This window comes from Scaptodrosophila lebanonensis, unplaced genomic scaffold (assembly GCF_003285725.1).
Source record: "Scaptodrosophila lebanonensis strain 11010-0011.00,11010-0021.00 unplaced genomic scaffold, SlebRS2 tig00000072-arrow-pilon, whole genome shotgun sequence".
Classification (NCBI taxonomy): Eukaryota; Metazoa; Arthropoda; class Insecta; order Diptera; family Drosophilidae; genus Scaptodrosophila; species Scaptodrosophila lebanonensis.
The window spans coordinates 6,620,281-6,637,577 of NW_022060558.1; the positions used below are offsets into that span (position 1 = coordinate 6,620,281).

The 17,297-nt window shown below is 37.2% G+C and overlaps 3 protein-coding genes across 3 annotated transcripts; 2 read left to right on the forward strand and 1 right to left on the reverse strand.

Annotated features, from left to right (window-relative positions):
* Window positions 1–3,021: 3,021 nt before the first annotated feature.
* On the forward strand, window positions 3,022–9,649 carry LOC115625421 (organic cation transporter protein). The gene is made up of 7 exons (XM_030520461.1): window positions 3,022–4,100; window positions 6,227–6,673; window positions 6,743–6,897; window positions 6,954–7,122; window positions 7,192–7,339; window positions 8,684–8,837; window positions 8,898–9,649. The coding sequence occupies exons 1-7, from the start codon at window positions 3,985–3,987 to the stop codon at window positions 9,443–9,445; spliced, it is 1,737 nt and encodes a 578-aa protein (XP_030376321.1). The 5' UTR covers window positions 3,022–3,984; the 3' UTR covers window positions 9,446–9,649.
* LOC115625482 (chymotrypsin-like elastase family member 2A) lies at window positions 9,590–13,008 on the reverse strand. The gene is made up of 5 exons (XM_030520530.1): window positions 12,891–13,008; window positions 12,674–12,824; window positions 12,504–12,608; window positions 10,056–10,174; window positions 9,590–10,001 (listed from the first exon to the last, which is right to left on the reverse strand). The coding sequence occupies exons 1-5, from the start codon at window positions 13,006–13,008 to the stop codon at window positions 9,652–9,654; spliced, it is 843 nt and encodes a 280-aa protein (XP_030376390.1). The 3' UTR covers window positions 9,590–9,651.
* A 2,504-nt stretch (window positions 13,009–15,512) lies between these two features.
* On the forward strand, window positions 15,513–17,161 carry LOC115625359 (golgin subfamily A member 7). Its single transcript, XM_030520394.1, has 4 exons — window positions 15,513–15,615; window positions 15,810–15,978; window positions 16,043–16,195; window positions 16,261–17,161. Exons 2-4 carry the CDS (start codon window positions 15,817–15,819, stop codon window positions 16,399–16,401), a joined length of 456 nt encoding a protein of 151 aa, XP_030376254.1. The 5' UTR covers window positions 15,513–15,615; window positions 15,810–15,816; the 3' UTR covers window positions 16,402–17,161.
* Window positions 17,162–17,297: the final 136 nt, after the last annotated feature.

Below are 17,297 nucleotides of genomic sequence, written 5' to 3' on the forward strand. Positions count from 1 at the left end.
TACCAGCTGTAAACTAGATTAGTGACGACTTGTCTTATCCCCAAGCAGAGAAAGTCTATTGCAAACCATATCCAGCTCAAATATTTTGCATAGCTCCCATAGGACTGATCGATGGAAAAACCACTGTTGGTAGGCAAATATATTCGTTTATGAACATGAAAATATGAATTTTACGATATTTAAGGAAATGATATTTAATTCGGAGCACTATATCATGCAGCTGCTGCGGAACAAAAAACTCTCTTGTTTCTTACAATAACGAGTTATTGTATATTTATGAGTATTTTGTAAACAGTTTTTCAAAATAATCTGAAATTTCATCAAATGAGTTTTTACAGGGCTTTAAATGTTTAAAGCAATGGAATAGAATCGATATTCTTTTAAATTGAGAGTGTAAGTTAATGAGCTCCTATCCAGCAAGGGATAGTTTTGTTATTTTATAAGAAGTTCAGCGATTATTTGAAAATTTTCTGGATATCAAACCCTAGAACTCACTGTACAGATTATGTTTATAATTCAAATAGGCCCAGACATACGAGTATATATCCATCTACTTTGTGGACTTTTATCATTACAGCATATGCGCTGATTTGTCAATTTTCTTTTCCATTGACTCGAACACTCTAATTAGATAAGTGCTGTATAAATGGGCGCCACTTTGCATTTTTCCAATGTCGCAATACTATTTACTCAAACAAACAATTAGGTATAGAGTATGGCGTCAAGTGTGTATCTCTCCCCCTCTCTCGCAGTCTGAGTTATATAATTCAAACAAATCCAACAAATTCAAACTCATTCACAAACTATCAACTTTCCGAGACTGTTCCACACCCATATGCATAAATTATGCAAAAAAACTTTTATTATGTGCACTCGACTTTCCCCCCCATCAGGTGAGGCACTGGAAGTGCAATTTTCACAGATGAATAGAATACGAATGCGGTGGAGGAAGATGATTATATGCATGAGAAAAAGTGAATAACTGAACAATTAAAATAAAATCAATCTCTCATACTCCTACCCTGCGGCTGAGCCCGGGGCTTTTGATTGATTGACGTATGTTTATACTTGTATGTGTGTACATACATATGTAGACTGTCGCAACCAATTTGTTGGGATCAACTTTATAGATAAAGGGAGCAACAAAAATCTAGTTTGATTTTGATTCGATCATGAATTGATTGCAGAAAGGTCAGAGCTTTTCAAAATCTACTTGAAGCCGGTTGAAGAAGCTATCATAACGCATACGTACGAATTGAAATGCTTTTATTTTGCTTTTAAGTGTTCGAAAAGATACTTATGGATTACTTACCTAGATAGCAAAGCGCAAGGCAAAACAACTTTACAAAAGTTTTAAAAAATATATATATTTATTTTTTGCGTTGTAATATATACTCATATTTCTATACAATTCCATTAAAATCTCCTTTGAAACCTGATAAGTATATAAAAATAACAAGCTATTCAATTAGTTTTATTACAAATTTTCTATCCCTCTATTTTCTAATGGATAAGAAACACCAAACATTTCTAGTGATGTATCGCATAAAAACAATACCAAACCAATACCCAATTTCAATTTCAGTACAATATGTTGTATTTTGTGTTATTAAATTGTATACAAATTTCATTGAAAACATCATGGGTGCTCTTTTCAGAGAGCAGCCCCAAACAGATCTGTTGCTGAATTTCGAGCAACAATTTTAAAACAAGAATAGACTTTTAAATACCCTGTTGCTACTGCCAAAATAGCACGAGAAGGGTAAGACTGGAAATGCTTAGCCGAAACCCAAAAATAATATTGTATCCAAATAGCAAATGCGTATACTAGATTTATGTAAATGTACATACTATACATATACATACATATGTATGTAGGGCACACAAACACTAATACATATTGTATGTGAAACCAAATTAAAGAATGAATTTTGAATTAGTTGCTTCTGTCGCTTTAAACTTAAATTTAAAACTAACCTAAGTTTCTTAGTAAGTTGCTTCTTTCTTCACTAAGATACCGAACGGCTTAATCTCTGCTCTGAAGTATGTATGTATGTATGTGTGTACACAGATGCATATACAAATGTACATATGTATGTATTAGATTTATGAATTAATTCTGTGTTAAGGATTCCTAGTACAGCCGTGGCTCTTCAGCACCGAGACATAAGCAGAGCTGTCACAGTAATTACGATAGCTAATATCTGTATGAAATCGTTCGAACCAAAAAGGAAAATTAATCCAAGTCGTACATACTTGTATATTACAAAAACCAACAATTGAGATGGAAATAAGCATACGAGTTGTTTTATTTATAACAAATAATGTGGCCGTATTTCGCAAAGTTTACTAATTCAACAGATGCTCGAAAAGGACATATGTATGTACATATCTCCGCGCGGAGATAATACATATTGGGTATGTATGCTCGTTGAGCTATGCCAGGCCACGATTGAATTCTGAATGAAAACGATTTTTATTATATCCTATTAATTGCAAATGAACTGAATGCACTATACTTTTTTTTGCAAAACTTTGGGAGACCTGAAATTACATATTACAAGTGAAAGCACTCAACTGTGAACTGCTACCACTGCAGTGCACTGTGGCCTATTAATTTTTCTTTCTAGTCTGAAAAGCGTTTGTCGAACCAATGTGACCCAATTCGGAGCAGTCTGTGTAGAGTGCTTACTATGTCACTTAAAAATAATCTCTCATTGAATGCGCAATGATTTCCTTAGTACTGGCACAGCACACACAAACATACCAATTACGTATATAGAACGGGAAGAGCCTCCGCCGCTATCGCTGCTACGAACTGATTCGATCGCCAAGCATTGGCAGAGGAGAGAAAAATACGAAGGCACAGCAAGTGAAGCATAATGTGTGTGCGAGTGCAAGTACGACGCACACATTTTTTGTTAATCATCCCCTGCCCACTTTTTGCCTTCTGACCGAGGCTTCGCTCGCATACAAAACGGCACGATCGGCCTCCCGCGGGCTTAGTGTGTGAGACGCATTCGAAGCGGCGAGTGGACGAGTAGGTGAATAGTTGGTGTGCCGCACGGCATCAAAAAATTCAACATAACAGTAAACACACGCGCTCCTCGGTGCATACTCGAAGTCGCACGAAATTAGAAAGAGTGATGTCCGACCCAAAAAAAAGTAGACACCTAAATATATTTAATTTTCATATAAACACATGAAAAACGTGTCGTTGTGTACTCTTTGTGCCCTCCTCGTTCTACGTACATGTTGAAAAACACAAGCACAAAACATAAACGAAAATTCAAAATCGAAACGGTAACAGATAACGAGCATAATATGGCATACATTGCCCGCCAAGGCGGCAATTGAGAAATTTTCAATAAAGTGAAAGTAAAACACCTTCGCCTTTTTCTTTGCCTTCGACCTGCTGCAACGACGACAACGACGAGAGCACACGGTGACCCAGTCACTCGTTGAGACGTCGCCTGCCATTATCAACAACTGACCAATGCCAGAGGCTAGTCATTGCACCCGATTGTCGGACAGCGGACAGATGCTGACAATAAACAATAATACAAGTACATACTACATACTCGTATGTCTATGAAAAGCAAAAATCAAAATACCGACTTCGGTTGTTGCATTTGAAATTCAGCAATTAATTGAAATAGATTATAAATACTTGCACATATGTATGTATGTATGTATATTCATACATACATACATGCAAAACAAGTTCAAATTTAAGATCAAGTTCAGTGTCGCAATCCTCCATGTGCACTGCTTTCTAACAGCGCCACAGCGACGGATATGAATTTTATTTTTAGTTCCATTCTGAGCTGCAAAGACGCCACAACCACAAATTACTTGATAACGCCAGTGTTTTGAGCTCACATCAGTAGAAGGCAATCACGTGGTACATCTGGAAGTCCCGTGCTGCACTGCAAGTGTGTTCTTTTTATTGTGAATGCTTAATACAGCTGTGATACAAATATAATGACTCGAAAGAATGAAAATCCTGAAAAAACAAAGGAGCGCATCAGCGAGAATGGCATGAAAGATCTGCTCACGAAACAGTTGGAAATTGTGGGAAGTGGTGGTGCTTTTGTTTGGTGAGTTTGTATTTCGTTTGTATAATACGTATGTACACGTATGTATGTATTTATGTTTGTATTCATATTAGGCGATTTTCCTGTTCGCTTTTTGTTTTCTTTCTCATTTTTGTATGTTTAAGCAATAATGGTTTAAACTACGGTTGGGACTTCCATTGTTAATTGTGTTCAAAGAAGGATAATTTTTGAGTTGAATTTTGGTTGGATGAATTCGAAAATCTTTTATGTTACTTAAAATTGCGAATTAAGTGAATTTTTTCTATTATTATTATTAATACAATTGTTATACTACTTCTACTACGGTTAATTTACACTTTTAAAGTTTCGCAATACAGACCATTTGGTAAAGTAGAAGTTTATGTTAAAAGTAGTTCAATATAGTACAAACATACATATGTACATATGTATATCGACTGGCTTCTTTGGAGCCGAGGAATTGGTCGAGCATCAAGCAGAAGCATGGTCAGCCTGCTTGGGTGCGTACTGAGTCGTTCATTATGCCCGCTGGCAGGTCTGTTTATCTGCAGTTCTACAGTCTCCAGAATTATGCAATTTAATTTATAATATTTAAAATACATAATACTACGAATATTAATACTATTAAATATGAAATACCAATTTCATCATGTGGGAATTCTATTAAATGTTGGTCTCTGCTTTACGTTTGAGATTTATTCATCATTGATTTAAAAAAAAAAGTCATGTACGAAAAATACTTTTAAGCGCCATTACCAAACAGCATTAGTTCAAGCATAGAATTTTTCATTCTGTTTTTTCCTGACTAGGCCTTTTGTAATGGAGTTCTAAGCAATTGATTTTGTATGTGCTTAGATTTATGCCTTGTACGTGGCTTAAAATTAAAATGTATTACTAATTCGCAATGCGGCACAAAAACGGCAATGAAAACTAAACACGTATAGATTGTTTGAGTAAGTTTCATAATTCTACTCACACGTACTTGGAATTGAAAATATCACTATGTAGTAAATTTTATTGTTTATGGTCTGTATATAATGATCAGCATAGACTTTAAAATCACGTGGAGTTTAAAGGCTATTGTGTTATGATTTGCCGAAATGGGAAATGCAAATATACTTGCAACTACATACATATCTGCAGTAATATATCAATGGTATTATACCATAATTGTAAACTATAAACATTTGTTCTTTCCTACAACTACTGATTCTTCCAATTCTGTTCGAACGTCGCTGAGATTTGGTCTCACCATATGAACAATTTTAGTCGATTAGCACTTAAAATATATGCCATATACACGTATGTATGCGTTTGTACATATTATATTGAATATAATTATAGGAATATTAAAAATAATACGAACAGTAAGTGCACTAAGTACCAGCACACCCATGTAGACCTGATAACCCTGGGAAACGCGACCATTGTTGAGATTATGATTTAGAGTGTAAATGAGCTTTGTCAATAGACCATTTAGAACCGGTACTAGTAATAGCAGATCATGCGATGAAATCGGTGTCAGCGTTCCTCCTCGAGCTAATGGCCGCAGACACTGTGATAAGAGAGGCGCTACTACGCAAGTTACGCGTCTGTTTGATGAAAGGCGGGCGCGGTGAGGAGAATGCCTTTGGACCGTGATCTGAAGTGATTCAGGGCTGTGCGCAATACACTCCAGGAGCGTGTGTATGGGCGCTTAGTCGTAAAACAAAACAGTCCTCGAGTGCTTTGAATTTTAATAATGTACGAGTACGGAAAGTAAAAATCGAAGTCGGATATGTCCACACTACGGATGACGTTCCGGTTGCCAAATTTGGTTAATGATTAATGACGGCATTGCGGCGTCATGATTTGAATGCTTAATAACAGCATCTGGGAACAAAAACATGCCCTGGTGTTAATTTGTTTTTATTTTGTGATTCGCATGTGTCACTAACCTTCCCCAGTTGTTTTTGTTTTCGCAATCAACACATTGCGTTTATAGTATTTTGATCAGTTTATCTATTTGCTAGTACACTTAATGTGGTGGTGCGAATGTGCAAAGAGTTCCACATTAGTTAACACTATTCACTGAAAACTACACGTTTCCAAAACTATCGCTTTCACTAATCAATTTGACCAAATACTATAATTGTTCTTTTTTCGCACAGGGCGCTCTTCTTCCTGTGCATCACACCAAATATTTTGAACGGTTTTCATGTGTCCTCCTACACAATACTCGGGCATTTACCCGACGATCAATGGTGCGGCATCGACGACTTGGATCGCTCCAACTGGACACTAGCTCAAAAGCGCAGCATAGCCGAGCGCGAGCTGAAATCGGGTGGCTGCACCGTCTGGGATTGGGACTACAAGGAATTGAGTCGAATGTCCTATGATGCGGCGCTCAACTACACCAACCACATGGCCGAGATCAATCAGCCTTCTATAGTATCCTGTAAAGTGAAGGGCAACTACGAGTATGCTCACCCAGAAAGTACTTTTGTGGCGGACTGGGAGCTGACCTGCGATAGAAGCATACAACGCACCTCAGCACAGGTTGCCATATCGCTGGGGAAGTTTTGTGGTTCCTTTTCCTTTGGAATTTTGGCTGACAAGTGAGTGTAGATCATTCAAAACTTGTATGTGCGATGACTTATTAATAAAATGAATGGCATTATTGTCAGGTTTGGACGCAAAACCGCATTTACACTTGGGGCCGCCTTCTTTTTAGTGGGCAGCTTCTTTTGCACATTTTCTCCCTGGTACAGTCTTTTCCTGATTGGACGTTTTACCTTAGGTGCTGCTTCATCTGGCTTGTTCTACCCTGCTTTTACGATGAGTAAATTAAATAAAACATGAATTTTATTTCTATTAAAAAAATCCATTTTCCACTAGTTGTTGAAAACATTTGCCTGAAGCATCGTTCCTGGATGTCAATTGCTTTCTCGGCCTCCTATCCTGTTGGCATGATTTTGTTAGCCATTGCCGGCTACCTCATACAACCCTGGCGCTATTTGCAGCTAGCTCTCAGCATTCCAGCATTACTCCTCATACTTAACTGCTAGTAAGTCAAACCTCATATAAGTAGCCCATATACAGCTTTGTTCACCCACGTCATGCTTATCTTTGGCAGCTTGATGGATGAATCGCCGCGTTGGCTCATTACGAAGCAGCGGTATGAGCGCGTCTATCGGATTCTGTTTAAGCAGCCTAGCCACTATGAGGTAGAGGGAGCATCGCCAGTTTCCAACGTGAAAGAAATCGTCACCGATAAGAAGCCGGTAAGTACCCAGCTTCGAGATTAAGCTCAAAGGACTAAATAATTCGTGTTTTCATAATTGGGGGATATGTTTCCATTGTAACTTTGTGGGAACTGATACATCATACAAATAACTAATATTTTTTCGTATTTTTCGACGATAAATTTCTTAAAAATAAAAATGTAAAACAATTATTACCCAATACCAAAGTTGATAGAGAATATTAGCCATAAAGCCAATTTGTTGTCAGCGATTTCTCTGGGTATGGTTAAAACTCGCGAGTTGTGTTGGGAGGTACAGGTAGAGATAGATAATTGTAATTTGAACACAGAACTCGACGATTGTACAAAGCGTAGTCTCTCCATCTGTCCATCTATATAAGAGTGAAGTATGAATCGATCTGATGATTTATAAGCTACAGATACCAGAAGCATGGGCGCCAAAGTTTTCAAAGAACGAGTTAACGTTTTGAAATTGAATTTTCAGCGAGGATATATTTTATATCTGTTAGATATTAATATAGGTGTAGAGATAGAGCAGTAAGAATATTCTGGTAGAATTAGACGGGAAGACCTACTGGCAGCTGTGCTTGACATAGCCAAGATGAAGTATTCTGTTTTAAAACTAGAAAGGAATGCTAAGGTCGAACTCTTAAATACCCTGTACCACCCTACCAAAAAAAAAAAAAAAAAATGAATTAAAAAAATGTAATTATTTTAATAAAAAATAAAAAATTTTATTAATTAATTTAATATCCTTGGGTCTAACCGCAAACTTATTATAATTTAGTATTTCAAACATGTAATTCAAACATAAATTACAAGTTTGTATTTAATAATACAATACATTGGTTCGTTTTGTTGGTTTTTCCAATAAACAAGTTTCTGTTAGGAGTTTCGTCTGATCCACATCAGTATTGGGCAATATACTTGTACTTAAAGTAGGAAAATCTAAAGTTTGTTAAAAATATTGAATTCAAATTTACTTTTAGCACATGCAACAAAGACAAATACAAATACTATAACAAACTCCGGTTTTATGTCTGAAGCTTCGTAAACATTGATTGAAATAAAACACTACTGAAATAATTGCATGTTTTCCCATCTGACGTCTAAATGCAGTGTTAAATTTTTTTTCATTATTATTCCGCTCTCAACGGAAAAGGACATTGTAGAGCGTTTCAATTGTGGGTCTTATTTAAGTTATACTACTATCCATATTTTTCAATATAGTACCATTTTTGAGAACAAATCATAATATGAAGAATTTGAGGACCCGATAACAAAGCAAACAAACAGAAATGTATTTATGCGATTTGCCTGCAAGATTGTGATCATAATTGCATTGTCTATGCCCCATTTGCAGCTGGAGCCGGAAGAAGATGTCTCACTGTGGCAGAAAGTAAAAACTGGCCCGCTACATTCTCTCATCGAGCTCTATGCATCTCCCAAAGTACGAAAGCTGATCTTTACGTCCTACTTCATGTTCTGTGTCACATCGCTAAGCTATTACGTGACGGGTAAGTAAAACAAGTGCCGAGCACTAGTCCGTTCCCTAAACTCTGTTTTTCATTTTGCAGCTCTCAATGCTGCGAACCTCTCGGTCAGTCGCTATCTATATCTGATCATTACGGGTATTGTAGATATTCCCTCTTATCTCCTGCCCGTTGTGATGCTACGCTTCACGGGGCGACGCATCACCACAATGTTCCTATTCATGTTGACCGGAATTTCGCTATTGCTGGTATTGGCCGTGCCGGCAGGCAGCACCACATGGATAGTTTCGTTTGCCATGCTCGGTCGGTTTGGCATCAGCGCCACTTATTCTGTTGTTACATTATATACGGCGGAGTTGTATCCCACTGAGATCCGCAACTCGGCGCTCGGCACCTGCTCAACGTGGGCGCATGTTGGTTCCATTTCGGCGCCCTATGTAGTCGATGTTTTGGGTCAAAACTTCGGCTGGTACATTCCAACAACAATATGCGGCTGCTGCGTTCTAGTAGCAGGTCTGCTTACTCTGACACTGCCCGAGACGGGAACGGGAAAACTCTCCGATCGAATCGAGGATACGTCTGCCAATGAAACGGCAATCGTTAAATCGTCAACCGAAAAGCCTGAAATGTAGCAGTTTACAAATTCGTAGATATAGGGGCCAGCTAGTGGGCCAACCTGCTTTGTTAGCATCGTTAGAAACATGTAGTAATCATGTTGTAATACACTTAAGTGCAGTACTGTAGTCTGAGTTTTCGTACTCGTACTATGTTTTGTATATCATGTTCGTAATTGTTCTCTATTTAATTCGTATAATGAATAAATTATATACACTTGACATCAGGTCTTAATCAGGAACTGCACCCAATCGTAGTATGGGCGAGTCACCGTATAGATGCTGGGCATACCTTTGATGCCGCACGTGAGACCATGAGATACCAGACCGAAGATGTAGTCGCGTCCGCCATAGGAACATATGAGTGGACCACCCGAGTCCCCCTGGCATGAGTCTTGATGGCTGTTGTAGCCCACAGCGCAGACGGTGTTTGCTCCATTCTGTGGAGCCCAAACATGGCCAATAATCTTGCGACACTCCTGGTTTCCAATGATCCGTACTTCCGCTTCCAAGAGCTTTTCCTGAGAAGGACCACCGTGCTGGATGGCACCATATCCAATAATACGACATGGCTCTGCAATAGACAGTGGCGTTAAAAGAGAGCATTATTGCCGATTATTATACTTGCCATTATCATCCGCCTCCATGCCTTGTGGCGGCAGCCGGGCAAATTGTAAACTACTCTTCAAATCGGTTAAATAAGGCCGGTTCATGTAGAGGAGAGCGATGTCGTTGCGGTTATTCGACCTAATTAAATTAAATTACACATTAATCACCTTTTAACATAGTAGGAACCACCACATCATTAAAAGTTGTATAAAAAAATTCCTAACAAAGGGCCGTACGGCGATAAAACTCCGGTTTCTGTCAAACTAAAGACCAAACATAGGTAGTTCATGTTTTGTTAAAAAAAAAAAAAACAAGATAGAACGCTACAGTCAAGCAAGACCGTAAAATATCCTGTACTCTCCACAAAAAAGGAAAAATAAAAAAAAATTATTTAAAAAAATTTAATTAATAAACAGACGGACAGACATACGGACATGGCTATATCGGCACGGCTATTCACCCTGATCAAGAATATATATATACTTTTTGGGGTCTACCACGCCTCCTTCTGTGTGTTACATACATTCGCACAAAACTACTATACCTTTTCACCCTTTGCGTACAGGGTATGAAAAAAAAACAAGTACATATGTGTAAAATATTAAATAAAATTTATAAACTAAAAAAATAGACAAAATTGTAATATTACAAAAATTGGTTGTTGATCGATTGTATCCCCTTGGGTACTCGAACTCACGTAAAGGGTGTATAAATGTACTTGTACATTTTTATAGAAATTGTGTCTATGCGTGTTTCTGCATGTGAACATCTTGGACTAAAATTTTCTGTTATTAGTTTCAGAGATATATGTAGACTTTTACACATACGGCTTTTCCGAAAATCCCCTATAAGGGGGGCAGTGGGTTCACCTCCTTCCCCTTCCAAATATATAAACAAGAGAGAACGCTACAGTCGAGCAAGCCCGACAGTGTAATACCCTGTACCCAGGTAAACTTCCGTCACTGAGTTATATGCGCCCAAAGCAGCAGCAAAAAAGAGGAAGAAGAAGAGCGAACTTGTTGCTGCAGTTTGGGGGTGTTGTACTGGCCAGAATTTGTTTCGCTAATAACTTTTCTTAGAATTGACCGAATTGGATAAAATTTTTGGTTTAGGTAGCATTTGAAATGTGGACGCTATTGGCAAAATTCTGTAGCGGGGGGAAATTAAAAAAAAAATAATAAACTCGTCCTTTCTCGGACCTAGGAAAATCTGGCTGCCAACTTTGGTTATTCTAGCTTTTATAGTTTCTGAGATCCTTGCGTTCATCTAGACGGACGGACGGACATGTCTAGATCGATTTCTCTCGTCATGCTGATTCAGAATATATATACTTTATGGGGTCGGAGATGCTTCCTTCTGCATGTTACATACTTTGCACAAACATAATATACCCTTTTTACCCTACGGGTACAGGGTATAAAAATATAAAATAAAAGTAACCGGTATAGCTTGTGTAAAAAATTTGGAGTATCTATATATCTCTTATAGTCTCTGAGATGCAGGTGTTCATACGGACGAACAGACAGGCAGACAGGGCTAGATCGATTCATCTTGTTATGCTGATCAAGAATATATATACTTCATGAGGTCTGTCACACCTCCTTCTGTGTGTTATATTTTTTACCTCCCGTAAATCTAATATAGTACTCTTGTACATATCATGTACAGAGTATAAAAATGCTGCCCATTAGCATTGATCTTTATGGATAATACTTGTAACAATTCTAAGGCCATATTTATACCCTTCACCGAAAACTGTAAGAATATCGTTATTAATGGTACAATATAAAAGAAAGCTCTCGAAGGAGGAGACTTCTTAATATTCAGGTAACTCTTACAACAATGAGAGTTATGAGCCGTTATGAGGATCTTCTTTCGTTTCTATACCAATGATCAATCGGGGTTTTGAGCAATCAGTTTTTCCTGAGAAAGTTCGGTTATCTCCGAGATGATGCGTGGTATTAAGTATTAACCTGATCCGTGTTCTACGATCTTCTATTTGTCTGAACATTTTACAAAAGTTTTGCATACAAGGCAGCGTCCTGTTCACATTTAATAACTTACTGGATTAATTTGCTTATGATCGAAAGTTTCTTTCTTGATTAACACCTCTATGATCCAATTTATTAATTACCGTGCACCAAAGCCAGAATTGCCTTAAAAGCTTTTCGCACGTCAGTAAAAGTCTTTGTGTTGTTGGCATTGGTTTCAAAAGGCTTCCTATGCGGATTTGGCGCCTTTCGAAAGATTATCATAGATTATTTACATCTAATAAATAAGAGTAATATTGAAAATATAAAACACATTTTATCCGACATTGCCTCATCTAAAGGTACGGGTCCGATTTTAAAATAAATCGTCATATTTTGTTGTTGTCAGTTTGCAATTTCAATGGTAATGCCATCTGTCTTCTAGCATTGAAGTCAACAAACTTTACTGAATTGGCTGTCAATGTGCGTTAACTTACGGTTGGAAGTATATGTACTCAACGCTTTCCAGACCATAGGGCTCAAGCATATTCACATTCTCGATATTTTCATAGCCAATAAATGCCACTATATGTTCAATTTTTCTAGTGGAAAAAGTGTTTGTGGTAAACAAATTCAATTAAACCTTATAATCGATTCTAATGCTTACTTCCTCCACACACAGTGCGCCGCTGTCAGTATCCAACGCCCATTAATTAAACTGCCTCCGCAGAAATGACGAAGAGTCTGGGTGGTATTCATGGGTGTTCCGAAGATGGCATCTTGCAAGGAGACCATAAAAGGGTATTTGCTAATGCTGCCTGCAAGGAGAAAGCGATTTCACTCAAGTTAAACTACCAAGAAAGGAAGAGGTCTCTTAATACTGCCCACGCTTGACACGATGCGTCCGCCAACAATTGGCACTGCATTGCTAGGATCGACCTGGAGCGCTACGACCACACTAAATAGAAGACCGAACAGTGAGTGCAAATGATAACCCTTCATGCTCGAACTTCGGCTAGATACTAAAACGTAGGCGTCACCTATTCCAATTGAGCAACTCTCAGCGAATAGGTACATTATTCATTTTAGATCAAGAAGCGTGCACAAATGGCACGACAAGCTGTGCAAATAGCTATACATACCTTCACACATAAGACTACTCCGATGTGTGAGGGTGCGTTGATGGAATGTGTTCTTAAATCTCTACGACTCAGTGTAAATGGGAGAGGAAAATATATTGGAATACTTTATATTGTACTCGTTACTTAAAAACCAAAAATGTAATACTGTATTAAGGTTTTATTGACCTATAGTACATTCAGTTATAGTATGGGTCTTTAAGGCGGTCCCACACCTAAAAACGATACACAACACCTATATACATACATATGTATGTACATATGTACATATGTAATCCAACTGCAAAACCAAAATAGGCACTCACAGTTTGGTCGTCCTTCATACACTTCTTTCAGTTTCGTCAGAACTCAAAATTTAATAACAAATTCGAATTTGGTTCAATCCTAAACAATCTGTCTTAATTTGTTATGGGCTTGTTTTTGTCCCGAAAATGTTTTAAGACAAAACAGGAAGTTTTGTATTTAAGACCAAAACAAAGATGCACGTGCACACATATGTATGTATGTATGTACATATTTCCATTTTTCTATAACCAATATTACCATTTTGATCTTTTTCATTAGAAATAGTTTCGTTGAACAATTTGTAACATACATATTTATAGTATTAAATGCAGTACGAACTTGGTAATCGCAACTAACGAACTGTTGCACATACTACGTAAAATTTATATCTTGAAAAATGTTAAATGAAAAACTCTTATGACGCTTTTTTTATACCCTGTACCCGTAGGGTAAAAAGGGTATATTAGGTTTGTGCAAAGTATGTAACATGCAGAAGGAAGCATCTCCGACCCCATAAAGTATATATATTCTGAATCAGTATGACGAGAGAAATCGATCTAGACATGTCCGTCCGTCCGTCCGTCTGTCCGTCCGTCTGGATGAACGCAAGGATCTCAGAAACTATAAAAGCTAGAATAACCAAAGTTGGCATCCAGATTCTCCTAGGTCCGAGAAAGGACGAGTTTATTTTATTTTTTGGAATTCCCCCCCCCCCCCCCCCCCCCCCCCCTTCCCTCGCTACAGAATTTCGTCAATAGCGTCCACATTTCAAATGCTACCTAAATCAAACTTTGCACACATAATTTTTATATAATTGTCTATTGTTGTTTAATTTTATATAATTCGGCCAATTCTAAGAAAAGTTATTAGCGAAACAAATTCTGGCCAGTACAACACCCCCAAACTGCAGCAACAAGTTCGCTCTTCTTCTTCCTCTTTTTGCTGCTGCTTTGGGCTCATATAACTCAGTAACGGAAGTTTACCTGGGTACAGCGTATTCCATTGTCGGGCTTGCTCAACTGTAGCGTTTTCCCTTGTTCTTATTAAGGCTTTTAACAACAGCACAATGTTATGTTTTATAGAGTTTGCAAAATCGAATTGCATGCATCGAGTGTTGTAGCTACCGTTCTGTACATCTATTGTAAAAATACTATGATGATGGAATAGGAATAAGTAAATAATAAATTTATTTATTTCCGTTAGAATTGAACAGTACGAATTAATCTACATTTTTATACCCTATAATAGTGTAAAAAGGTATACTAGCTTAGTGCGAATGAATGTAGCACATGAAAGGAGGCGTGGCAGACCCCATATTCTCGATCATTATAACAAGGCGAGGCAATATAGCCATATCCGTCTGTCCATCCGACTGTCTGCCTTTCTGTAAATACTTGTAAGAGCAAGAATGATCAAACTTGGTATCCAGATTCTCCTAGTATCCTTCTTTTTTGAAAGAGAAATGCATGCTTGATTTCTTTCCATACTTTGCAATAATTAATTTATTTGGAAATTCTATTAGAAAATTTTGATATAAAAATAAAGCTATTAGGTTGTTCGACGTATGTAGATATCATTTTCCATAACTTTCTGTCATAATTATAAGAAAAAATTTTCAGAAGCTTTCGATTTTTGGACTAAATAAGCAACACACAAATATTGATAAGTTGAAACATGCTGATTATTGTATATAACATGTTACAAACGTAAAATTAAAATAGTTTTCAAATGTTTTTTGTGGTTTTGGGCCAGTATAATTTAGCACAAGGTCTGGCAGCGCCGTAAAAAGTAAAGAAATACCTTATCGTCAGTGAACAGTATTCCAAGCTTAACGGGATAAAATCACGAATCATATATACATATGTATATGTATGTACATTGTACACACATATATCATACATATTCTTATATTCTATTCTTATAAAAACAGGTACAATAACAAAATTAATATTTAAGAAAACATGATTTTTAGTATTTTCAGCAGTAGTATTTTCCTTCTCCACAGTTCATGAAATAAAATCGATTATACATCGACTATATATCGATTTACAAGTAACCTAATCTGTATATCGTTAGCACCACCCTAGTATTTTTTATTAAAGAAAACACAACCTACTATATTTCCAGTGAATTAAAGGGTAAATTTGGTTGTTAAATAGGCCAGGTCTCCATATAAACCAAAAAGGTAAGACGCCCCATCCAAGCAGGCCATCGGTGTGGTAGCAAAATTATGACTAATCTTGTTCGGTCCTGGTTTTTATTAATTTGAATTGAATGTGGCACTTTTTGACAATTGTGAATTTGTAAAATGATTACTGTTAACCAAGTGTTTCGTACCCTGCAAAATGAGTTTATCAGCACAATTTCGGATTTTTTCAGAGGCACAATGTCACAAGGCGGTGGCACACCAGCGGCTGGCAATGCAACAACAACTTTACAGAGCGGCGGTGGTGGTGTGGGCTTTAGCAAGCTGTTTATTCAACGTGACTATAGCGAGGGAACATCCGTAAGATTCCATACTAGGCTTCCCACAGAGCTAGAAGGATTGGTACGCGGATCTACGTACTTCGATGGCAATTGTGCATATAATTTGATATAATGTGCATTTTCAGATCGAACGATCAGTCTTCGAGGCTACTATAACTAGGCTTAATGAATTCTACGCTGAAGCGGAAGAGGGGTCCTGCGGAACATACTGTGAGGGCTGCATAGGCTGCATTACGGCGTACTTAATATATATGTGCTCCGAAACGCATTATGAGAAGGTTGGTTCGAATCGTGAAAATGCAAGAAAATGTGCACTAAATGCTTTAATTTCCTTTTTTCACAGACACTGCGTAAGATTTCCAAATTTGTTGCTTCCCAAAACGAGCGCATTTATAATCCAAAGGGCTTACAACTTATCGATCCAACATATCGCGGACTTCGAGTCATAGAAATTACTATATTTGATCGACCTGGGAGGACGTGACTTCCACTGTCCCATTCGACCGAGGAATTTTTCATGTGAGACACCCACATCAGTGAACAAGATGAATAGATCCACAAGTTAGAAGCAAAAAGTTAAAGCCATATGTGAGTTTCCACTGAAGCATAATCCTTAACGTGATATATCCGCGTGCAAGGAGCTTGACAGTACGGTGCCACTCATATTTCGGCGTGTGACTTAGTCATAACTATGTATGTTTAAATCCTGTTTCTGTTGCAGTCACATTCGGATATGAATACGGAAACGTTTATTTATGGGTAGTTATTAAGCAAGGAAAGTGGAATGAGTTAATTCGAGTATTTCTGCTTTAGCGGCAGAGCTTTTATAGTAGGAAGAAGATAACAAATAGCTTCTGATACTGCATTTTGAGCTAAACATTACTACATTATACTTATGTTGTTGTTCTTTTTACTTGTTTCACAAAACGATCGAGATATGTTTTAATTGTAATAGTACGCAACTTAACATTTTATTTTGTGTTGATATAGTTTTTAAATTTGTAATGCAGTTGAGCTTTACGCATATTTAATCAAAACTTTCGTGTTTTATGCAAATACTTAAGAATAGCACGTGCATAAATAATAATAATAATATACATATACATACACACATGAACAGGAAAGTGTATAAATTCATAGAATTTTATATACACATTATGATCAATTTAAAAAGCGCCAAATGATTAACGTACGTAAATCATATTAAATTTAATAAAGTCAGTTTTACGAATGTATGCTAAAAACAATTCTTTATCTATGAACAAAGCCGAGTTATAAAGGTATTCATTCTTCAATTGCATTTGCCGGGAGAATTGCAACTGCGTCTATGACAATTAGATTAGCGCAAAATTAGTAAGCAACGCTTTGGATTTGCTGCTC